Below are 24,902 nucleotides of genomic sequence, written 5' to 3' on the forward strand. Positions count from 1 at the left end.
TTCAATCTTAAACTCGTCTGAACGTATACAATGAATTCAGTGTAACATGTTTCAGTGCTGAGAGAGATTTCTCACAAACACTGACGACAAGTCAAAACAGGAAATGAATGCAAAAGACATCACAACATTGTACTGGCTGTTGCCCTCATGTAATCTGTTAATCTCTGGAAAGTATTATGCTGTTCCTGGTTTCCCAATACCTCAGCATTTCCATAATCCTCATTCAAATCCACAATGAAAGTGTTTGAAATGTCAATGAGAAATTTGCAACTAAACAAATAAAATATTGAGAAACCATTTTACATAGTTAATGTACAGGTATTAAATGTAAAACGTGTAAGAAATAGAAATATAAAAACATTTAACTCTTAATTTCCTCATGCTTAGTAATATTCTGGTAGATATTTATAAACTATTGATGTAAACATTCCATTGTTGGACTGTACCTTTGCAGGTAGGAGAACAGGTGGGTGAGATATTATTGGTAAACCTCTCCTCAGATTATGTCAGAGGCTTAGTGATGAAGAGGTTTATCATGATGATGTCTGTGTTAGTCATTTACTCCAGACACATGTCAGTTTGTCAGAGTGCTGCGGACCAAAAAGAAAACCCAGGTAAGAAATGACAAACAGGCGACAAAGATTCGGTGTGAAAACCTAAAACAAACACCTCAGAAAACGTTGTGGTTCTTGTGATGCAGGTTATTTGTCGTCTGATGATGAACATGCTGGAGGATGTTCCGTTTCAGACCATGCTGGGTCCACTGGAGGAGGAAGTGCGGACGGTGACAGCTCCAGATATCAACACACCAGACTGCCACCAAATACTGAGAGAAACTGAGGTCAAACATCTGAGGGAACTGTCGCACATTCTCAGTTTTTAATGTCTGATCTGTCTCACATAATGTGCAGTTAGTGTGATTTCTGCTTAATAAGTGAAGTCAGTGGTTTCTAGTTCTGAGCCCATCTTCACTTTAATATATTCTTTAAAACTCCTAAATTATATCAGACTGCCCACTGCCCAGAAACTGTTACTCGGAAAACAACGTGCATATCAATGTATTTTTTAAATCCAAGTTGGTTAATATGTTGTGATAAGACACATTATTATGGACAGGTTTAATTGTCTTTCATTCCTACTGGAAAGTTTTGGGGTGGCAGTTTACTTAGCTTTTCTTGCATATGATCACGGATGTTACCCACAGGTCTAAGTCCAAGTCATCTTTCCTCATTTGTCAGCAGGATTACGCAAAAAATACAGGATGGATTTCCATTAAACTTGGTGTAGGAGTGGGACAGGAAAGAACCCATTCAATTGTGGCCCTTGGCAGAGTAATGTGCTCTCCTGAGTTCTAGTTTGAGGTTGTGTGGCTTAAACTCTTTACTGTTTGTTTGTCTGTTCTTCTCTGTAGTATCGATTCAACCTGGAGAAATGGATTTTAACTGGTCAGCAGCCAGTTGGCCCAACCGCCTCCTGTCCGCCTTTCTGGCTGATGTTCAGCAGCCCTCAGGAGAGTAGCAGGGCCAATTGCAGGTGCACTGAACCGTGGCCCCCGAGACTACGGCCCCGCAGCCACAGCCTGAACTCCGCAGAGGCCCGCTCCTTGCACCATCGCACCGTCAAGTTCCTCGTGTCCGACTCAGAGGATGAAGACGGTTACTTTGAGGATAACGAGGCCTCCTCTGCCGAAGACGCACGCCACCCCATCAAGAACAGGGTGCGACCCTGGAGCGCTGCACCCAAAGACCCGGTCTCCAGAGTCAGAGACATGCACCATGGCCCTCCCGCTCACCACTGTAAGCCTAACTCTCCTCAGAGCCTCAGACGCCATAGAGGCTCTTCCCCTTCCCCCCAAGACTGCAAGCAATCTCTGCGAGCACCGGAGAAGCAGAGGTCACAGCAGGTCAGCCCGTTACTCCACGGCCAGAAGAACGTCAAGAGGAGGCAGCGCTCACTGGGCCCTGTGGGCAGAAGGTACTCCAACACACCAGCCGCCGGAGCTTCTCCACCCAGAGTGCAGCAGCAACGACCCTCCTCTGCCGGGCCTCTCGTCAGAAACAGACAGAAGGTTCCTTTTTCCTCAGTGTCAATGTCTCAGAGCAGGATATTTCTACCTTTGTCATTTCTCATTACCCATGATGCTTTTCTGTTCTTCCCCCTCTCGTCAGGCCCTGAGCACCGGTGGCTCTCGTGGGGTTTTCTTTGACACAGCAGCAGAGTTGTTGTCAGCTCTCAGCCAGGAGGAGAGGGAGCTACTTGAGACCGTCACGGAGAGGGGCTACCCGTTACGCACAGCCATTCTGGCTCTGCAGAAGACTGGCCATCGCAGCCCAGAGAAGGTGGGCCTAGATGTTTTAGGAACCCTGGTAATCAATAATGGAAAGTAACTCAATACATCCAAGAGCTACTGGTAAATGTGTGTTACCCTTTTCTGATACTTTACATCTCATCTCAGCTACGCTCAAGAGGAAAATATGGTATTCTTACTTCACTGCAATTACTTTATAAAAGCAGAATAGTTTCACCTTTATCAACTGCAACATTAAAATGATGTCTACATATTAAAGCATCACTAATTATAATTAATACACATTTATAAGCAGTGCTTTAACTTTTGGTACTTTAACTGTATTTTGATGTTTTTGCTTTAATTTTGATTGCAGGACTTTTGAACTTGTAATCAAGTATGATATAAAAATCTACATAGTAGCCTTCTTACTTTTATTAAAATAGGACTTCCTCCACCACTGCTGATAAAGCACAAGTAAAAATACTTTTGAGTTGCAAGCATTAACTGCAGGATTTGATGTATAATTGTAAAACAAGGATCCACATATAACAATAAGCAAACATGCATTTTACAAGAGTTGTCATTGATAAAAGCCACAGGTCAAAAGGGAGGGGCGTTTATTTGATCTCTGGTCGGCAGAACTCAAGTCTTATTTTATACAATAACAACTTAGTGACTTTTAAACCCCAAAATCACAAGCTATAAACAAAGTGTACCAGACTCCTAATCATTTGTTTTTCTGAACAGATCCTAAAATACTTGGTTGCCAGTGAGCATCTGTGTGACCTGGGCTATGATGAAGCGCAGGTGGAGGAGGCCCTGGAGATGTTTCAGAACTGTGAGAGCAAGGTGACTAATACTTCTAATGAAACAAGCAGAACCACAGCAGAGCCTCTTTAGCTCTGAACACGATTCGATGGACCTTTTTATTATATTAACCCCTTGTTTTAATTTTAGGCTGCTGAGTTCCTGCGGCTCCTGACTCAGTTTAATGAGATGGGCTTCCAGCAAAGTGCAATCAAGGAAGTGCTGCTTGTTCATGAAAATCACCGTGAAAGGGCTCTGGAAGAACTCATGACAGGCATGGCTTAAAACTAACCTTCTCCCCTAATGTTTACTCTCACGTGTACAGTAGGTGAAACGGTCCCAGATTTTACATAGTAGCTGTGCAAGTCAACCATATAGGGGCTAGTAGGAAAACTGTTCAGGTATAACTCCTAATTAGACAAGAAAACAAACAGTTAGTGAGGATGAACGTTTTTTTTTACGTTTATTTACAGGTCGATTAAAAAATGCAATCAATGTCGAGCTTTTGAGGAACAGATTTAGCTGTCATTCCAGCTGGAGGAAGAAAATCTTAATGTGCTGGCTTACTGCTACGATACTAAAGGTAGTGCTCTAGATATGGTGAATAACATTGGATTTAAAAAGGGTGTAACCCTCAAAGAAAAATGATCAAAAGGCCAAAATAGCCTTGGTACAAACATCGTTAAAATCTACACAAAAATATATACAGCAGAGAACACTGCTGCAGCAGTTAGCATGAAATATAGTCTCATGAGAACAGGATGAGGAGATTTAAAAACGTTCACATAGATAAAAATATTTACAAATTTTCTAAGAATTTTACATTTCAGTTCCCTGTTGTCCAGTATATATATATATAAAAAACTAAAACAAATACCAAACTACTGCTGAGCTGGATGACTCCCGGTGGTGACGCAGCTCCTGTGATCCCTCAGTGGAGACTGGCGGTGGAGTTCAGCAGTCCCGACTTCACGTTGGATTTAGAAGCCTTCGAGAGGTCTTTCTGTACAGACACATGGACAATTACTATCAGTCAGTAGCTGTGTCTATAGTGAATATAGTTATCAAAATGTTCAAACACAATTAATCTAATGTTAATAAGGCATTGTTAGCTTATGATGTGGTAATAATTAATGCGATGATGTCCAGATTTCACACTGTGGTAGAAACTGTGGCCCAAGGATCACCTTAATCCTTCTGTACTTGTTTTTGATGCAGATGATCTGTATCTAATCAGTTTTTTATTGAAATAAATACAGTGCATTATGCAGCCTTGGCAAAGGTGACGCGTGTTTTTTTTTTAGTTTCTTCATTTGATATTTTCCTTAATTTTTCTTTACTGTGAAGCCATCAATACACTTAAATATGACTCAGATCTTTAACTAAGGTTTGTAATTGCAATGTCATTTTAGAGAATGTTGATCTTTGCCACTTTTCAAAACTAAAAAAAGAAAGAAAAAAGACACGATAAATTTTGTTTGCCAAACACAAAATATAATGCCTGTAAAGGCTGAAAAAAATTTAACTCCTTCAGATTATAAAAAAATGCAATTTGTAGGACTTTTTAAAGTTTTATCTTCTTAAGTGTGATGCCAAAAGGTGTTTACATGGTGAGCCATATATTAAGTGGATTAACTATATAATCTTAAATCTTGAAAATATAAAACTGCTTAGGGAAAATGCTTTTCCATTTCCAGATTGTAACTTTGGGACTAAAATAGATGTAAAAACTCATTTACCGCAAATTCCGTATAGGAGCCAGCGATAGAGTTAAAGGTGAAGGTGTGATCTTGAGTATCCTGAGACCTTAGTGGGCCACTTGGAGTGTTTCTAAGGTGGGAGATGTTTTCCTTGTTTCGGTCTAGTGCACGAGGAGTCTTCCCATTTCCAGGAGTTCGCAGGCCAAGACCCTACAACAAGACCAGCTGGAATTATGATGGGTTTTTTCTTTTTTTAATGTCAACTATATCCTTTAAATTCCAGACTAGGATGAAAAAGAGTGTGGGGGGGAGAAAGAGGGGGGAAAAGGCGAGCCCATCCAAAACAGATTTTCATATGAAAATAAAAAAACTACACAATCACCCGTTTTCAGGATGTGCCACATCAAAAAATTACAAGTGCAGCTTTTGAAAAAATATTCCAAGAGCCTTTAAAAATCCTATAATTGACGAGCATTGTAGTGAAAATCATAACCAGTAATACAAAGAAATTGAATCTAAACTGCACTGATATGTCATAAATATTCAAGTTCAACATTAATGGAGATAATATCCCCCCCAACCAAACCTTATTTAAACGAATAGACTCAGATATATTTACACTTTATGGTTTGCTTACACTTCAGAAACAATGTACATTATGTTGGTAAGAGGAGGGAGGGTGACAGTGAACATACCTTGCTAGCAGACAGAGGTGGTTTCTGGATGGAGGAATGACACATGGTCCCACCAAGGCCTGAACTGAGGAAGCTGGAGGGAGTGGAGATGGTGGACATGCCCCTGAGCTAAGAGGAGAGAGGCGGGTCAACTCGATGCACATTCAGCAGCCACTCGCACAACAAATCTGACCAAATGGCAGCAGCGTCGTACCTTTTTTACTTTCCCAGGCGTGGGGGTCCCTGGTACCCGCCTCTTGGTCGGTGTCCTCACTGAGGTTCCATACAGCATGTCCTCCTGAGTCTGCTTAGTTTTCTTTAGTTGCTATTTAAAAAAAGAAAGAATCATATTCACAACACTTTTGTGACAAGCCAATTTAAGATTTAAGCAACAATATGACTTACCCTCTCCAGTTTCTCCTTCTCCTTTTCCTCGAGGTGTTGAGCCCACTGCTGCTGCACGTACTCAAGAAATTCCTGACCGTTCACCAGGAACTCTCTGCCATGCTCCTGCACCCACTCATCAATTTGGGCCTTCAGACTCTTTTCCAGCTATAAAACAAGAAACGTATTTCATGCAGTTGCCTTGTTAACACATTAAGCCTTGACAGTGGCCAAACATCATTAAGTAAGAGTCCAATTTCTAAACTAAAATTCCTTTGCATAACCTGGTAAACAACAACCAAATACACAGAACTACAGATTGAGATACATGTTTTAACCCCACCTGTTGGCACAAACTGGTAATGCACCAACCATCTCTGCTATTTCTCCTCCATTTGAATTACGTGAGCTCATTTGTTTTATTGCCAAGCAGCTTCTCTGCGAGCAGAAACATCTTACAATGGCAGTTCTGTTCTTGTAATTCCTCACCTTGGGCAAACTTTTGTGCAGGTCAGATCTCTGCTTCTCCTCTTTCAGAAGGTTTCCACCTCTGTTGTTGAACCTTGCAGGGTCATTTGCCTTTTTCTGAGAAGGGCATACACACATTAGTAAAAACGTTTTAAAAAGTGTCTCAACCACATTTGAGAGGACAGTACAACTCACGTCAAGTTCCATGTACAAGGTCCAGTTCTCCTGCCATTTTGTGACTCCCTCAAAGAGCTCTCTGTGATCCTCGTAATACTTCTTTAGGTTCCGGACTTCGGCCTCGTGCAGGTTTAGAAGATCCTCAGTGAAATCCTCTGTGGTAAGAAGAAATGCATGAAACCCACACACACCCCTTGAGATAATCAACTGCATATATTCAGTGCATTTGCTCTAGAATCGGACAACAGCAACTCACCTTCATGATATGCAACAAACGTCTGCTGCTGTTCTCGGCTGTAGAAGCATCTCTCCCAGAAAAGGGCAATCTCAGCCCGGATGGCCTCGATGACACTTTTCATGCTCTGCATTTTCAGCACCTCTAGACGCTGGACCTCAGCCTGGAGCTGGGATCACAAAATTTGGGGAACAATTAACTACTGCTTTGTATGAAACCACTTAATGAGGCAAATAACCACAAGAGGTAAGATTTCTTACTGCCTCAATGTTTCTCTTCTTTGACTTGAGCATATGCTCAGAGAGTTCCTCCCTCTCCTCTTGGGGAATCTGGAGTCTTTCCCAAAGCTCCTGGATCTTCGTGCGCAAAGCTGAACAACGGAGCTCATTCTGAGCCCGTCGTTCTTTCAACTGGAAGGAAATCATACATCCACGTTAATATGATGTAATGTGTGATATTTTAGAATAGCAAACCATAGCATCAGATACATAAACATCCAGATGCAAATACAACACAATTACCTGAGTGAGGAGCATATTCAGAGCAGCAATGTTGTCATTGGACAGACAAAATGCCTCCTCATCTTCACACATCACATCCATCTCGAAACTGGTCTCTGGGGTCTGCTCCAGATCATCCATGCATACGATAATGTCCTTTTTGATGCTTACAAATTCCTCATGACGATGCTCCTACAAAAGACAGATAAGACATGTTACACATGTTTTTTTTAAAAAAGGTAAGTGAGTAAGAAAGAAAAGAGGATAAACAGGCAGTAAAACCTTCTCTTTGGTCAGATCATTAAGGTAGGCCTGATACGACTCGAGTTGCTTCAGTGACGGGATGGAGTCGTGGTCAATGCAGAAAGGCGTGGTGCACATAATGTCACACAGCTCACGGTCTTTGCCAACTAGGCCTTTAAGCTCCTCCATCCTTTGCTTCTTGTGCTCCTTCATCACCTCCAGACGCGTGCGGCTGTTTTTCTCCATCTGCAGCATAGTGCAGCCATCCTCCTCCTACAGAGAAATCAATAGAGTCAGTCCAAACGTGTAAAAGTAACAACAACACATGTCCTGAACTGGGACTGTACCTCGAAGTGCGGCAGCTGAAGTTCGGAGCACAAACTGAAAAGTTCCTTTCGACAGGCATCGATGCTCTTCACCAATCTCTTTTTGAGCTCTTCCTCCTCGGCGATCATCAGGTCCAGCAAACCCTGCAGGACAAGCACAATGGGCCAGTTTGTCAGGTCTGTAAGTTCAGCGATGAGACTCGAACCAATTTGAATTTGAGAGGCTCACTTTGATGTGCTTGTGGACGTCATTGGTTCTCTGTAGACGCTGCTCTTCGGGAATACCGATTTCCTCCCAGATATCCTGCAGCCGCACCAGGGCTCTGTTGAGGTAGGCAACAGACTCTGCTGCGTGGACTTCACTGGAAAAGAAACTGGGTGTTTAACTGGGTTACCGATCAAACCAGTCCGGTCTCGGCGTTAATGGTGGTTTTAAAATCAGGCAGCAGGTCTGTTTATTAGCAGAGATATGCTACTGTTAGCTAGCTGCCAACGCGGCGGTACACACAGCGATAACAACAGCTGAAAAGTTAAATAAAACTAGTTTAATAAACATAAAAAAAAGACAGATAAATGCCACTGCCAATCAAAATAAGCCATTTGCGTCACGCGCAGACGGAGAATCCCCCCTCGCGTGTGAGCTTTGTCAGTTAGCTTGGTCTAAAAGCGGCTAAACAGGAAACAGGTTTGCAAACGGAACAAACTATTGTTGAGGTGAATATTCGAGGCTCCGGTGAGTGAACGTGTTAAATACTAACCTGACTCTCATGTTGCCACCACGGGAACAAATGTATCTGTCCAGAGAAACTCGGTCTTCTTCACGGGGAAAGCGGCGCTCCGACGGTTGACCGGCTGCCGCGTCGTAAATGTCGACTCACTGGCGTTTGAAATTTGCACCGAAACAACGTCTGCGCTCTGATTGGCTGATTGAGCCGACGTCACAGGAAGCTGCTCCCCGGGGGGCGGTACTAGTTCTTGTCCAATAGGAAACAAACGATGATAAATAAACCCCAGAAACGAGTGAAAGGATTAGTGAGTTTCTGTTGAGCTCTTCTCTGTTGACAGTGTCTGAGACAATAGATACACGTGGCTCCTGCTGGGCTTTTATCTTTGATAATATTATATATTATCTTGTGAATTAACTTACAGTAAAACACAAACTAAACATTGTCCCTGTCTGTTCCTTTTAACAACGATGACAATTTTAACTAAATAATGATAATAATAACAACAGTTATAATTATAATACATTGTATTGGAATAACGCTGTTCAAGGAACTCAAAGACTATAACTTGTAACTTTTGGGACTGTGCCTTTTTGTGTGACCTTAACAAACTGAAACAGAGAATAAACTTACTCAACTCAGATTTAATCATCTCAAGCACACAATGCATTTTTATTGATGTTGGAAAGTTTTTTTAAAGTTCCATTTAGCTAAATAATGATAATAATAACAATAATAGAATTATAATACATTGTATTTCAATTGCGCTGTTCAAGAAACTCAAATACTAAAGGCACACTAAAGTATAATAATACATTTCTATATATTATAAATAATATATATTACAAACAAAACAAAAAAATGGACAAAATTCCTGGTTTGCAAATCCTAGAATAATTAAGATGATTCTTTTCTACTGCATGTTGTAGAATTATTCTACTCAAGCTTAATAAGCCAACACTTTTGTAAGGTAATAAAATGGAATACAATTTAGCTATATATAGTCTTAAATCATGAGTAAGAGAGTGACTGTAATGTTAGAGTATACAGTATATGTAGTTCATTCTGTTATGAAGGTTCTCTTATATTTGGCACAGGTATAGAAAAATGTCCTACTGGGCCTTTTTGCCTGTTCATATTTATTATTTAGACACACAGATGACTTCAATATCTTCTCATTTGTCCTGTCTGTCTGTGTGGATGATGTGTTTGAGTTGTGTGTCTGTTTGACTCTGTAGTCCATCATCTTTCCAGGTAACATAGCAGAGTTTGTGGTCAAGGTCCTGTTGACCATCTTTTCATTGGTACAGATTCACTGCTTCTTTAACTTCGGTTTGTAAACTATGGTTACTTAGCAAAAAATGTATTTCATATGAAGTGCATGGTTGAATTTTCTATTCACCTTCTTTGATGTGTTATTTTTTAGCTTTTGTAAATGTGTTGAAGCATCTTTATTTATCAGATTCTATACTTCAATTCTATGTCTATGAGTTGAATGAACTTGTATATTGATTTGAATTGGAAATAGGCTGCACCATGTGTTTGTATCAGGTGCATACACTGTGAGCCAGAATGCATTTTGTCTTTGTTTTAAGGTGGATTTAATTCATTTGAGTAATTTACAACATAGCATTTATTTACACACATTCATAAAAAACATGGTCATGATTAGATTTTTGTGTTTTTATGTATGTTTTTTCTTTAATCCCTGTCCCAGATATTTAATTACCATTTAATCATAGTGCACAGACAAAAAAAACTTAATTTGCGCATAAAAGCGATTTACATCAAAGTTTGCAAATGTCATAGAGGAAGTTCACCATCATCACAAATAAATAAGTGAGAAAACTTGGTAGAAAAACAAAGTAAAATGCAAATCTACAGGCAAATTAAATCTGGGCAAAGTTAGTGATTCCAGCGTGATGATAAAACGCTGCCTCTGTTTCCTAATCAGTGAGGGTATTGACGTAAATAGAGGTTCCTCAGCACTTCCTCACTGAACTGATAGGTTAGCTTCTTCTTTACTTTTTTTATCTCTCCAGTTTTACCATAGTTCCTCAGAGCCCGAGCCATTTTTTGGTAGGTCATTTTCTTGCGGTTTCCTTTCTGAAGGCCCCAGTGGCTGGCCAGAGCCTCTTTGTGTTTGGTGGAGAACTGGAAGATGCCCTTGTCCTGGTCCACCCACCAGATACTGTCACTCATTTCACCATTCCTTAGCAAGTCCAGGAGGAACTGGTACAGGCGGATTTTCTTCTTGTTATCTTGGGTAGAAAATATGTGACCGGTTAACACTATTTATCAGTTTAATTCAATCATCAATATGCCTTTCAGAACATTGGGATTTGCTGTCAGCAGATCATTTTCACTTGACTCACTGTGGTCTTTCCTGAAGGAGGAGTGGCTGTGGTCTTCATATTCATCTTCCCCCTCTGACACCTCGAGCGGGGGACTGACTCCTCTCTGTTCCTCCTCTGAGTAGTAATGGCCTGGCGAGGCCGAGGGTTGGTACTGGTAGCACAGGGATGAGGTGTAATACGGGATCTGTAGGAGAAATTAAATGAGTGACAAGGTTAAAAATTACACAGATGAGAGAGCTGCCACTTTTTTGATTTTGCAATTATTCACCATCTGACATTTTCATTTGAACACTCTCATTGTGGCAAAAGAGGAAGTAGCTCTGCCAAAATAGATCTCAACGCTCAGAGAGAGCACGTGATGTACATGACATTTCAGTGGAAATATCCCCGACTGTCCACATCATGTACTTTACCAGTGAAGATTTAAAATTTAAAAACATGAAAAAAAGGCAAATAAATTTACTGTAAAGAACTATTTCACATTATTTTGAGTTCTAGAGCACATAAATGTTATACGTTTATGTTAACATTAGCACTGACATTATCAGTTAATTTATTGATTGGTTGATCAACAGAGTGCTAATGACTGGCACCTGATTTGTCATTGGCGTATTTTGGTTTGTTTGGTTTTTTAGAAAGAAAATCTAATATCCTCAGGTTTTTGTGCCTAATTGTAAATATTTGCTGTTTTTCTTGAGACAATAATTGATGGATTAGTTAATTGTGAAATAATCACGTGTATCTGCTTTAGTTAAGTTTTCAATTTCTATCACATGAAGTGAAATAATTTACCATCTTTTCAAATGGAGAAAATGTTATGTCCAAGTCGGAGCTTACCTAACAATAATTAAAACAATACATTTTACTCATTACTGTCCATTTATGGACTGAATCTGAATTATATAATTCACATATTTGACATGATGATCACTGCTGCATGTTATTAATCTGACTTTGTATTGAATTTAGTGGTGGATTTGAATGGGGGTGTGTATAATCTGTATTTCAAATAACATATGTCAATTTTGTCTTTCTATACTGTTGCCATCCACATGAACTGACCTGTGGGGACACAGAGAGTGGAGGCTCCAGGTGAAGCGGCAGACACTCGCTGCTGTACCGGTAGGGTGGTATGTGTTGTTGAGGGGTCACAGACTGAAGCTCAGTGAGCTGATTCACTGGGGAACTCTCCAGGTCCAGCAGCTGGACGCGCTCAGAGTGGAAGGTCCATCTGTGGTCTGAAAAGTGACAGTTGTTTAATTGAGTTCTCAGTCCTGTCGTGACTATTCTTTTTCTCAAAAGTTAAATCCAGTTTTCTCACCTTCATAAATCTCCCCTACATTAGTGAGGTAAGGGTACAGCTCTGCAGGCGGACGGAAATTCTCTGACTCATTTGGAATAATTTCCTCTGAGGGCTTTGGAAGAGAAAAAACTGATTTTGTCACAGAGAAAGTTGAAATCTCTGCCTCATTAAAACAAACAAGAATCTTCCATCTCTCGTCAGACGTAATGAACAAAGAAGATTTATCACCAGAATTTCTTTTAAAGCTGCTGTAAATGTAATATATCTGATTCAACAAAGGAAACTGCTGTAAAAACTTCCGATTAACATCCTCTCACTGTCACAAACCACTGAGACTGAAATACCAGATTTACTCTGTGAAAAAGTCAAACATGAAATAAGTAAAGCAGCCGTACTTACAGATGACATGACATAGCCGTCCATCATGTAAACAAGGCAGCATGAGAACCTCTGTCCTTAAATCTGGTGATGGATGTTAACTGATTCTTGTTGCCACACTGACAAACATGCAATGTTGCTGAGCACTGACTTCACCAGACAAACGGGAACTGAAAGTGAGAAATAAGTTGAACCCTATCTGCAGTCTGCGTTCAGCCGATTATCAAATTCAGCTAGTTCCTGAAGGCCGAGTGTCGTATGATCCGGTCACAGTTGCAGCCATTTCCTGCCTATCTAAGAGGAGTGATTATACAATAAGTAATACATGTGTATCAACAATATTCAAAAATGTTTGATGTTATTGTTCAGCATGAATTTGTGCTTTTTTAAGTAATTTCCCCCCCAAAAAACACAATGTTTTGTATTAGTATCCTCTTTGGGTGACATTTTGAAGCAGGGATAAACCATATGAAATAATTTGTTGAAGGAGTCACACAATTTGCTTTCACATAAATTCAGCCATGTTCCTTTTTGCTTCAACTCCTCCTCCTCAGTTAAAATCAACCCAGAATGATGCTGTTATCCAAATCAACACTTCAGAGTTAAGTAGACAAACCAGGGGTTTCCTAACTAAACCTGTTGTGAAGAAAATTATGATCTACTTGTTTTTTTTTGTATCAGCCGCACCAAACCCCCCCCAGTGTGGTTTATTGATGTAGGAATTTTTTTTAGCGTTACTGCACACAGGAGCTGAAACCAAAAGTGAAGTTTGGAATTGGGCTTGTTCCTCTTTTATTTTGGCTTTATGGTTCCATTTGAGGAAGTACCGAGCATGAGAATGAAACCAGTGAAAACATGCCCGAAATGTCTGGAGCCACCGTGTCCCTGTGTCTTGTTTGTGTCCTCATAGTAAATGTGGAATAAAATCCAGATACACAGACGTGTCCTCGTACTTTCCAATTAAATCTTATCAACCTCATCCTTAAATCATTAAATCAATTTCCCAGTGATGTTATTATTACAAACCCATCCTCTTGGAAGAGCAGTTTAACTTTTTTATCTCTTTATTTTTTGGTGGTGCCACAATGTTCGATCCATCCAGCACGAGGATCGCAGTTGAGGGAACAGGAGTCCTGCAAGACCCGGATGTAAAGGCACAATCAAAAAACTCATAACAGACGCATCTAAAAATAGTCTCAGTCTAAATAAATAGGTTCATATAAAGCATGAAGTGTGGAAATGGTGCAATGGTGGAAACTCAGCTACCCAAAAGTTTTTAAATGTTTCAAAAGTTAGAAAATTCATTTCCATTGGTTTGAGAATAATCTTTATGATCAAAAATGAAAATGCATCTGTATTTTTCTGACTGAACTAAATTAAGTTAACAACAAATAAAGGTTATAATCTGCATGGACATTTTTGAGTAGAATAGCTTAAATAAAGTAATTTGACCATTTAATATTACCTTTAATAAACCTCTTTCATTAAAATTAAGTTGGTTCACCTCAATTAAGCTTTTAGAGGAAAATCAAATCATGTTTTTTGTAGGCTACTAAAGTAATTGTGTTAACTATATGGTGGGGTTTACTCAGTAAAGGCTGAGTTGAAACTACTGAGTTGAAACTACTACAAAATTGTAAACTTTTCAAGTTGAGACAGTGTATGTTTTTCAAATATTAGACATTTTAGCTAAAATCCAACAGTGAAGTCCCAGATGATTCTGATTGTGGTGACACAAACATATTTTTTCTAAACAGTGTCAAAGTTTTGATAAAACATCCCAATTATAAAACAGTTTTTCAGGTTATTTTTCATGTTGAGATAAGATGTTTATGGATGTAATGATGTTATTAATGATAGCAGAGCCAAAAAACATCTGAACAATTGGCTGTGTGGTCATTAAAAAGTAATTTGTGATATGTTTTGGCCTGTTGGGATAGAAAGTGGGGAATATATATATATATATATATACATACATGTATTTGTGTGTGTGTGTGTGTGATGAACAGTTCCCTGCTCCATAGAGAGAAAAACGAGGCTCTTGGTTTTATTCACTCTGGATATGTTTCAGTATTTCACAACACAATAACAGCAGCGGAGGTGAATCAGGAGATGCTCCTCTTTGTTGACAGACTCTGTCAAACTTTGGCACCGCTCCCTGCACATCATGATCTACAGTGCAGGCCCGAGGCTTGTTGTACTTTCAAATATTTGCTCTGTCTCCATCTACTGGAGAGAGAGGTGCTGGACTGGCCAGTATCTAGGCTAGACTGAGTTCAGAGGCGCACAGCGGAGACAACCAAAATAGCAAACCCAGGCTCACATTTATTTATTTATCCCCCAGCCTCTGGATTTTGGTTTTTTTCCGGCGATGGTTGGCACATCAGCCAAATGGGGGCTCCGGTGATTCATCTGCGCTTCAGATTTCCCCGTATTGCTCAATTTCCTCCGCACCTCAGCCACTGACAGCGGCAGCCGGGAGCGGGGGTCCTGCTGTCCCGTGGAATTATCAAGGCAACCGAGACACATGCATGGAACATGGCTGCGATGAGGACTTTAACCGCGGCGGGTCTCTTCCTGGCGTTCTGCGCTCTGGGGCTGATCGCAGTGGCGATCGGCACCGACAACTGGTACGAGACGGACGCGAGGAGGCACCGGGAGCGCTGCAAGAATTACTCGAACAAAAGGAACGACCCCGGCTACATCTACATCTCCAACAACAACCTCCCGCTCCGCATGCTGCCCAAGGAGAAGAGCGTGGAGAGGAAGGGCTCCGGCGTCGGCGGCGAGATGCTGCTGCGGGCCAAGCGGCACTTCTTGCCTCCCGCCTCGGCCATGGAGTCCCTCTGCAGTCGGCAATTCAACTCCACCATCACGGGACTGTGGAGAAAGTGCCACCGAGAGGGGTTTGACTTGGAGACGGAGGATTTGATCTTTAAAGGTTTGCATCTGGATGAGTGTGTGTGTGTGTGTCATATTTGGTGGTTTCGTGTGTTTATTTTGGTATATTTGTGTTGTTGTGCGTCGCGCTGTCTGTAAATACTTTGTGCATGAATGCGCTATCCAAGGTGCTGATGCTGCGCACAGACCCCGAAGGCCTACGCAGCACAACACGCACCACATCCACTCACAATGCCCATCGACGGGCTGTGTTGTTTCCCAGCACAAGGAAAAACGGGGGCAAGCTGTAGTAACAGAAGCCTGGAGATGAGTACAATAAGCTTCTCCACAATGTGGGTGGATGGGTGGGTGGTGGGTGAGTGGAAGGGGGTTGGGTGCTTTATTTTTTTGGTGAGAGGGTGGCAGCAGAGAGCCCTGTGGTATCCTCTTCATCTCATCCCAGTGCTCATATGTGACACATCCTCTCTGCCTTGTTTACATCCTCAGGATTGGTTCCGCGCTGCACGCCAATAAAATACTACTACTCATCCTCAACGCTGCCCAGGAACCTGCCAATCAATCTGACCAAGACAATAAGGCAGGATGAGTGGCACGCGCTCCGTGAGTAGCCCAAAAATGCCTCGTCTAATTTATTTATTTTTGCATAACCAGAAGGAATGAATGCGGAGGAACTTGACATTCTGCCACTTGTGCTTGTGCGCCTTTGCAGACCTGCAGAGGATGACTGCCAGCTTCGTGGGCATGGCCATATCCATCATCCTGTTCGGCTGGGTCATAGGCGTGCTGGGCTGCTGTAAGAAGCATGATCTCATGCAGTATGTCGCTGGACTTCTCTTTCTCATGGGAGGTAAGATGCACTGTACTTTACATAAAGAGCACTGCCCCCGAATCCCCACAGAGGGGCGCTGAAGTCTCAATCAATGAGAGGGAGATGAAATGATGCATCAGTGGTAATTAACTTGGATTGCTGTGTGACTGGATGTTTGCTTCCTCTCTGCCAGGGACGTGCTGCATAATCTCTCTTTGCACATGTGTGGCCGGGATCAACTTCGAGCTGTCCCGCTATCCCCGCTACATGTTTGGCATACCAGAGGACATCAGCCACGGTTACGGATGGTCCATGTTCTGTGCGTGGGGAGGACTGGGCCTCACACTGCTGGCTGGTTTCCTGTGCACACTCGCCCCTTCCCTCTACCCTCCACAAACCCCTGTGGTGCACAAGCCCAGGCAGGAGAATGGCAGCGTGTGACAGGCCGCCGCACATCTAACAGACACCTGTCTCATCCTGAAACAGTGACGAGCCCTGTTCCAGAGACAGTTTCACCCAGGGACTCAGAGCAGTGGGAGCCCTCACACAGAGAAAGCACAGGACTCTGGCTCTTGCTCACATGAAAATGAAAAATAAAGAGGTGACATCTGACTGACTGAAGACGCTTTCAGCTCCTCTGGTGCTTTTTTCCGTCCCTCTTCATGAATGAACTGTTCATTGTTATTGCTTGCTCTCGAACAGAAGAATAGATATACACATTTTTCTTCCTGTAAAATCTACTAGTTTGAGAAGAAAAGAAAAAAAACAAACAGAAAAAGAAAACACTGGCAGAAGACCCATAGCACAACTTTAAAATCTGTATTGAAGGTGGATGTGTACTGTCACATTTCAAAGGGCAACTGTGTATCATTATGTACCCATTTAAAACAAGATATGTACATGTACTTTTTAAACTGTATGTATGCAGATGCATTTGTGTTTATTCAAGGAAAAATATGAGCATTAAGACCAAACTGTGTTTGAGGGAAATGTTTTGTTGTTCTTGAGGTCTGACCCCCATCAAAATATTTTTGAAAAATAAAACAGTCATGCAAAACGGCCTTTTTTCTGGCTTAACCCACTGAACAGGCATCATATAAACTTCCTTGTAAGGGTCTCTCCTCTTGCATAACGACACAAGTTTATTAGTCTGTCAGCAGAACCCGGGATGGAGTCTTCCATCATGTGTAAAACAGCAGCTGTTTGTATTTATGTCAGTGTTGCAAGCGTCTGTTTTATGCAACCACTTCTGAACAAGAGTCAGTGACCTAAACAGACAAAAAAAGACAAATAAACTAGAACAAAGAAAGTGGAGTAACGGTCTGCTGCTGAAGTAAAACCTAATTTTATTAACAGCAGTGATCCATGTAAACAAGGAAATCCAGATAACTACATGGAAAGCCCTCCGATCAAACACTTTAAACATGCTGACAACAGCTGCACAACTTCCCTGATTCATCAAACAACTTGTTTTCCATTGAAAAAATGTCACCGTGAATAACCTCCCCACAACTTTAATGACAAATTAAATCCTTCTGACATCTAATTCCAACTCTGGCTTCATTCATTCGCTGAGGTTTCCTCAGTCCTCAGCATCGTGTCTTTACTATTGTTCCTTTCAAATTATATTTATTATCGTCATAGAGTTATTATATGCAGCTGCAGCCTTGAAAGAAATCATTGTTGCGAAACCTTATTGACCACCGGAGACTGTGTTAGTATTTATAACACACACAACACAGACAATGACTGAACAATACTTAAGTTATTCACAATAAGATTATCTGCACTTTAAAGCTTTGACATTTATATTATTGTTTTAGTGCAGTGCAGCAGTCATGCCTACGGCTCATGAATAACAAAATGCAGAGGGTGAGGAAGCAAAAAAACTAAAATGATATTTATTCTATGTAAAGAAGCGCTCCTCTAATAATATCACGTTGTTGTCGAATTAAACTAAACTCTCTGGAAACAATGACACAGAACACCTGAAGCACATGGCTTTAAAAAGTAATTCACATTATAAATATATAGTATAACATCCATGTATTCCAGCCAAGTTATATCATGACACTATAACCTTTATAACATTTATTTTAGCACACAAAACCTGATTCTGCAAAGTCACTGCAGGAGAGAAATGTTGTAGAATAAAAATTGGGCTGGGGCCAATCACAGCCAGCATCGCGAGAGAGGCGGGGTATAACCTGGACAAGTCACTATCACACGGTGAATGCAATACTTTTACTTGTATTTCCACACTTGGGTATAAATACTTTTACTGAACTGAAATATATTAAACTGTAAATGTTGTGGAGTTATGGTTCTAAATGGAGCCTCAACACACTCAGAAATAAAGGGTTGAAGTCAGTCGTTCATTTTATTTATCCAAAGAGAGATGTGAATGTCGAGTGTCATCACTACTGCCGTTGTCCTGAACAAAGAAAGAAACACATTATCTTGATCAAAAAATCCCACAGCTTTGAAATCAAAAATATTGGTATATCAAAGTACCTTAAATATTTTAAATGGCAATTAGCCAAATGTTTACTTCATCGTGACAAATTACCTCAAAGATTATGCATTAACCTTCACATCAGTTGTTTAACACACATTAATCATCATTAATAGGTGGGTTGGGTTAGAAATGCTCCTTAGATTAAAGACTATTCAAAAGACACGTGGCAGAAACCAACAAACACTCAAGAGTTTGGAGACAAAGAGGACAAAGGCCTCCTCCTAGCTTTTGCTTAAAAGGTGAAATATTACCAGTTTCACCACTCAGCGCTTTAATGTGCAAGGAAGTGGATGTAATCCTTTCTCATGGACAGTCGAGAACTGCTACATTTTGTTTTATCAGGAACATTCAGTCTAGACTGACAGTTCAGCCTTGGTCTTCAGACGAGCAGTACAAGCACGAGCTAGTCCTAATTTAAGGTATATTTACTGGCTTTCAGCTCAATGGCATGGTCTTCATAAGAGAATGGACTTTGTTCAGTGGATGTTTTTCGTTGGTAAATTGAAATGTACTTGAAAGCTGTAAAAAAAGAAGCTCAGTTACCATGTAGATGACCTGCAGATGAAGACACTCACAGTCATTGATTCAAATGATTGACACATCATTCTATTCTCATTAAAGTACAAATAACGACCAGCCTCTGTCAAAAAGTGTTTGTGTCAGATATGAATGATGGTAATAACGATAGTAATGGTGGTAGATGTAGTATCACATTCATTGCAGTGATAATCGTTGAGGGGCTCCCAGTAGCTGTAGACTTCTTCATGCTCTCATCTGTCCAATAATAACAGCAGCACAGAAGCATGTGGTTTAGGGGCTTTGTGCTCAGCTCGGAGATGGATCACTGTGTTCTCAGGTCAACTCTGCTCTGCATTCCTGACCTTTCTTTGTTTGGCCTCGAGAAATGTCAGAGAAGAGAATACATTCTTCTAATAGAAGGGGAACACTCTGGGGCTTTCACTTCTAAGAATCAGGGAGCTGAGAATCTATAGAAAAAGTGTTTTTGTAGGACAAGAAAAAAAAGGTGGAATTAATAACTCTGGGCCAAAAAAGACAAACTGAGCATGATGGGTTGTTTGAGAGCGTCCATGACCTGCTCTACCTTCACTTACACAGTGGAAATTTTAACCAATATCTTGTAATCTACTCTTCTGAGCCCCGAGCAGCGCCCCTGGAAATAAAGAGCCATATAGACATATAGGGTTTCCCTGCTCAGCGCTGTGCCGAGCTGCAGAGAGCTGTTTTTAAAAGGGGGTCCCCTGGGGGAAGCTGGACTGTGAGGAAAACCAGACAGAGGAAATCACACCCAGTTGCGCCCATGGCTGCCCATCTGGCTCCCTCACATCTGCAGGGACATTATTACTGTAAGACGTTGGCACACTTACGGCAGCTACTTTGCGGTTGACGTTTGAAAACAGAGATAAAACACAAGTAAAAGTTCAGGAAAATGGAAACGGCACGACAGTAGATGTTTTCTTCCCTTCAAGGACACAGTTAATGTCTTGCAGGAATTCAAAAGTGCTTTCCTTCCGTAAACAGTGCGACGGAAATATGATTTTATGTGTCAACACAAAACCAGGGAACTTTGGTAGAGATTTAAACAAAGCGGCAAGTCTATTTCTAGGAAAAATGACTTGACACAAAAACATCTCACTTCAACCACCAAGCCGATAGTTGGTGACAGACAAAGGAATACACAGCAACAACAGTGGCTGCCTTCGGACAAACATATTTCATACTGGAGTACAGATGACTTCCAGATGAAAGTGGGAGGCAGTGACAGACTTTAGACGCCAATTACGCACGGCCACTTGAAGGGACGATCACGTCTGCCACTTGTACGTGCTGACAATAAACATGGTGACACAGAGACATGGCAGGGGAGGGGGGGTCACTACTCCACTGCAGATAATCCAAAATTCAGATTTCAAAGTTTTTTTTAAAATGTTTATTTAAACCCAGAGCTTCAAAGCATGGAGGTGGTTTTTACAGTACAACACCACATGACAACCGTACGTCTGCAGGACAAACACGCCACAGAAAACATGTGAATTTGACACGACAAACAAAATGATTGATTTAGCGGGGAAATGGTGTGAAAAATATTATTTCTTGCTTGATAGAAAAGGGGAAAGTTATCATATGTGATACAAATTAAGTATTTATTTAAATGGGAATGGCCTTAAATTGTACACAACCTATTATATTTAAACCACAGAGACAGAATGTTGGCTACAGACGCCAGAGAAGAAAAACCCCAACAGGAACTGGGAATACTTTTATTTTCATTCTTTCTGCTGAATAAAAAGTTTCCTAAGAGGCACAGAGGTTTCCTTGTAGAAGTTATTTATGTTCACATTTTCTTTCTTCCTCCCTGAGCCAGAGGAACGTGTTGATGTTTCTGTTAGAGGACTGGCAGCCATCAAGAGGTCAGAGAGATTCAAATACTTATAGGAAGGATATTCATAAGGCACAACTAACTTTCCAGTTGTTTGTTGAACTGGAGTGTCCTACACACACACACACACACGTACACGCACACTTACACACGCCTACGCACACCCAATCACACACATTAACCTGGCAGAACACCTCTATGATCCAAAGTTGAGGTACTCAGTCTTGAGGCGGCTCAGTCTGGTGCCGTGGCTGCGGACGATGAGAGACAGCAGCTCTTGTTTATCCTTCAGTCCCACAGAGATGTCCGTGGTCTTCCTCAGCGCGTCCCTGACGTCGCTCACTTGCTTCACCACGTACCCGTTCAGCTGCTGCTCCTCTCTCAGCTCCGTCTCCTGGCTCTGCTTGAACTTCACCTCCAGCTCCAGCAGGGACTTGTCCACGCTGGAGAACGCCTCGCCGATCTGGGAGATCTCCCGCTGCAGGAACTTGCCGTAGCTGTCCTCTCCGTCCAGGTCGTGCGCCACCGCGCGTCCGATGCCCTCCAGCAGCCGCGCCGCGTCCTCCGCCTGCAGCTTGGCGATGACGAAGTCCTCCCGCACCACCGAGTCGCGCTCCTCGTTGGCCCCGCACGGATACAAGTCCGAGAACTTAAAGAGCATCTGGCACTCCTCCGGGTCCACGTTCTCCTCGTAGTCTCCGTCCGGCACGAAGAAGTGATGGAAGGTGCCGTTGGTGATCTCCGGCTGCAGGGGCCCGTCGTAGACTGCGGAGCAACATGGCACAGATGCGACTACGAGGAGCAGCAGTGGGACGGGAACCATCATGCACCTCCTCTCTCTCTTTGGCGACCAGCATCTGCACTGGCAGCCGGAGCCAGCGCACAGTTTTCATCCCGACTCATGTTACACAACTCCCCGTCACCTAAAAGGCACAGACCGCCTGTTTAAGTAGAGAGGGCCCCTGGTGGCCCCCAGGTATTATACAGCCACACTGTGTCAGTGCAGACTGTGTTCTCCAGCAGTTAAAAGTTTATTCACACTCTTATTACCCGATATCCTTTGTATCTGAGCAGAGATTATACAATGTGCAGGAATAAGTTTTTACAAAATCTATAATGTTTAGGGGGATTCACACCACAAATGGACATTTTGACTCATATGTGCAAGAGGATTATTCTGTTTTTATCATCCAGTCCTGATTCAAGACAAATCTGTTTTATATCAAAGTATTTTGTTTGATTTATCAGTAGTTCACTAACCAGTAGTTAACTAACCTATTTATCAGTAGTCTACTAACCTCAATTAGATTTTTTTTTCTTATTTGGTACTGAGTTTTTACCACTAGAAACTTGTTCTGATTCACTTATAAGAGCTTGATTTATTCTATAGTCACATATAACAAGATATTCAACAAGGCAACCTCCTGGCAGTCAATATACAAGTCTTACAAGGTCTCAAATGAGTTGAAACATTATAGTATTTTAACATTTTCTCTGAAATATTGCTGGGTTGTGTTTGCTTTTAATGTTATACATTGATATTTATATTACACAAATAAGACCTATAATAAGTATTTGATCCCTGCTTGAATACAGTCCCATCACACGACAGTCAAATCTTACAAGTTCATGTCTGACTAAACCTGATCACTTAAGGTCCTACAGCACCATCATTTACACTGTCAAAAGAAAATATACATAATAACACAGTTCAAAGTGTTTCACAATAAGCAAATCAACAATCGATAAATCATAAAAAGAAGAGATGCTAAAATAATCAAATGAATCAATAGATTGTAATTCATGCCAAAGAATATGTTTGTGATTAGCCTGAAGAGGAAGTGGTCCAGGAGTATACAGGGAGGATATGTAAATGTACAGAACAGATGTGGTGAATGTTAAATGAGTATGGCAATGGAGCTTTTTTCTATTGCATTCCCAGACTGTGAGAGTCAGGGAGCAGTAGTTAGAGCTCACTCTGACGACTTCAGTAGGATGATTACATTACTGCACTGAGGGAGGGAGAGTCCCCTGGGCTACGATCCCCTCTACTGCACATCCTGTCTTGGGTAATTGCATCATCACTAGGTGGCCTCAGATACGTGTCTCAGCAGGTCAATGCTCACTTAAACCAGAACCATATGGCGAGCTGTAAACACAGGACTAAAAACTAATGGTTTCTGTGTGATCCATCCATTCATGGTCCACGCTGTATCTGAAGCTGCAGGGGGACTAGGTTTATTTATATTATCTATCTATCTATCTATCTATCTATCTATCTATCTATCTATCTATCTATCTATCTATCTATCTATCTATCTATCTATCTATCTATCTATCTATCTATCTATCTATCTATCTATCTATCTATCCGTCCATCCATAGCAAAGGACATCATTCACCAACTTGACTTCAACCTTTCCATGATGCCATCAAGTGCAGGTCATGTTGAAAAAAGCCCAAAAAGGCCTCGTTCCTGCCGCCATAGTAGAGAGGATGCTGGTGGTACTACACTTTTGCAGAAGCCGCTACCCGGCTCTTTTTGTCAGTCAAGGTTTCAGTTTATGACTCATTCACTCGCTCACTCGCTCACTCGCTCACTCACTCACTCGCTCACTCACTCACTCGCTCACTCACTCACTCACTCACTCACTCGCTCACTCGCTCACTCACTCACTCACTCACTGACCAACCAATAACCAAAGCTGAGAGGATCAGAGTCTGGTGCAAACTCTCTGTGTCACTAACAGTCCCATTCACATTACACACATCTTTGAAATAAAGACAGAGATTATTGAAGCTTTGAGACTTTTTTAATACTCATATTCATACTTTGTATCATTCTGGACCTTGAAACTGAAGTTACTCTCTCCGCTCACTGAGCTCTGCACCTTCTCTCGCATCGATTTTCAAAGTCTGAGTCACGACTCAACAGTGTGGCTCATGAGGGATTGTAAAGGGGTTACCAAGGGTTTAGCAATTTTTAAATGAGGCTGCGTCACAGCGTCTGTAACTGTGCAGTCGTGATATTTAGTATGAAACTGAGGACTTAAGAACAAGCAAGTACAGGTGTTTTGTGTTTACGTCTCGGTCAACAGAGTTGGGCTGTTTAGGAAAAGAGTTGATTGTTTAGAACACTTCAGTGGTGCTGAACACACTCCTGAAAGAGCAACACGACACGAGCAAAGACAACCCGAGGCTGCCCAGCATGCAGGCTGTCTCTTTTCCTTTATAAGTCACACACCTGAATAAATATAGCATCTCTCAGCATAAACACTGATGGAGTAAACTGACCAGCAGGAGACTGCAGGGCAACGCTGCCTGGAAGCAGATGTAGTAACACATGTAACAACAAACTGTTCTTGTTGAGCTTTTACTGTATAACATTGTGTGTGTGTGTACGTGGTGGGCTGCAGTTTGGACACATGCCTTTTAGATGGTGCTGATGTGTTTCCTCTCAGTGCAGATCTGAGGGAGCAGGAGGGTCGAGGGCCTGCAGGCTGCGTGGGCGGCTGCACAGACCGACTCACAGTGAATCATAATGACCTTATGCTCATCACAACTAAAGGAATTATTCAGATTTGATCATTTACATTCTCTTAGTTATCAGCAGTGGAGTTATGTTCATTACTGTGGCCCTGCATTACAACAAGCTCTTGAAGGATTTAAACATTTACATATAACAAATGAATCAATTAAAACAGGATCCA

General features: G+C 41.6%; 5 protein-coding genes across 7 annotated transcripts; 2 read left to right on the forward strand and 3 right to left on the reverse strand.

Moving 5' to 3' along the window:
* The first annotated feature begins 364 nt into the window (after nucleotides 1-364).
* LOC118109476 (ubiquitin-associated protein 1-like) lies at nucleotides 365-4,374 on the forward strand. Of its 2 annotated transcripts, none has more exons than XM_035156624.2 (6): nucleotides 365-614; nucleotides 701-841; nucleotides 1,412-2,068; nucleotides 2,169-2,339; nucleotides 3,038-3,139; nucleotides 3,248-4,374. In XM_035156624.2, exons 2-6 carry the CDS (start codon nucleotides 716-718, stop codon nucleotides 3,380-3,382), a joined length of 1,191 nt encoding a protein of 396 aa, XP_035012515.1. In that variant the 5' UTR covers nucleotides 365-614; nucleotides 701-715; the 3' UTR covers nucleotides 3,383-4,374. The 2 variants fall into 2 exon arrangements, with proteins under 2 accessions (XP_035012515.1, XP_035012516.1); XM_035156625.2 differs by having other exon boundaries at nucleotides 551-614; nucleotides 749-841.
* LOC118109466 (protein regulator of cytokinesis 1) lies at nucleotides 3,536-8,704 on the reverse strand. Of its 2 annotated transcripts, none has more exons than XM_035156609.2 (14): nucleotides 8,563-8,704; nucleotides 8,034-8,166; nucleotides 7,826-7,948; nucleotides 7,518-7,751; nucleotides 7,257-7,427; nucleotides 6,996-7,145; nucleotides 6,757-6,904; nucleotides 6,519-6,655; nucleotides 6,345-6,440; nucleotides 5,877-6,023; nucleotides 5,686-5,796; nucleotides 5,493-5,600; nucleotides 4,904-5,007; nucleotides 3,536-4,100 (listed from the first exon to the last, which is right to left on the reverse strand). In XM_035156609.2, exons 1-14 carry the CDS (start codon nucleotides 8,571-8,573, stop codon nucleotides 4,067-4,069), a joined length of 1,707 nt encoding a protein of 568 aa, XP_035012500.1. In that variant the 5' UTR covers nucleotides 8,574-8,704; the 3' UTR covers nucleotides 3,536-4,066. The 2 variants fall into 2 exon arrangements, with proteins under 2 accessions (XP_035012500.1, XP_035012499.1); XM_035156608.2 differs by having other exon boundaries at nucleotides 4,837-5,007.
* A 1,407-nt stretch (nucleotides 8,705-10,111) lies between these two features.
* On the reverse strand, nucleotides 10,112-12,747 carry spi1a (Spi-1 proto-oncogene a). Its single transcript, XM_035156630.2, has 5 exons — nucleotides 12,589-12,747; nucleotides 12,208-12,301; nucleotides 11,949-12,124; nucleotides 10,905-11,070; nucleotides 10,112-10,790 (listed from the first exon to the last, which is right to left on the reverse strand). The coding sequence occupies exons 1-5, from the start codon at nucleotides 12,613-12,615 to the stop codon at nucleotides 10,480-10,482; spliced, it is 774 nt and encodes a 257-aa protein (XP_035012521.1). The 5' UTR covers nucleotides 12,616-12,747; the 3' UTR covers nucleotides 10,112-10,479.
* Nucleotides 12,748-14,790: 2,043 nt separating this feature from the next.
* tmem276a (transmembrane protein 276a) lies at nucleotides 14,791-17,333 on the forward strand. The gene is made up of 4 exons (XM_035156629.2): nucleotides 14,791-15,508; nucleotides 15,955-16,068; nucleotides 16,178-16,315; nucleotides 16,470-17,333. The coding sequence occupies exons 1-4, from the start codon at nucleotides 15,106-15,108 to the stop codon at nucleotides 16,715-16,717; spliced, it is 903 nt and encodes a 300-aa protein (XP_035012520.1). The 5' UTR covers nucleotides 14,791-15,105; the 3' UTR covers nucleotides 16,718-17,333.
* Nucleotides 17,334-20,719: 3,386 nt separating this feature from the next.
* Nucleotides 20,720-22,117, reverse strand: fibina (fin bud initiation factor a). The gene has a single exon (XM_035156633.2). It carries the CDS (start codon nucleotides 22,016-22,018, stop codon nucleotides 21,389-21,391), a length of 630 nt encoding a protein of 209 aa, XP_035012524.1. The 5' UTR covers nucleotides 22,019-22,117; the 3' UTR covers nucleotides 20,720-21,388.
* Between the last annotated feature and the right edge of the window lie 2,785 nt (nucleotides 22,118-24,902).

Source organism: Hippoglossus stenolepis, chromosome 5, assembly GCF_022539355.2.
Source record: "Hippoglossus stenolepis isolate QCI-W04-F060 chromosome 5, HSTE1.2, whole genome shotgun sequence".
NCBI lineage: Eukaryota > Metazoa > Chordata > Actinopteri > Pleuronectiformes > Pleuronectidae > Hippoglossus > Hippoglossus stenolepis.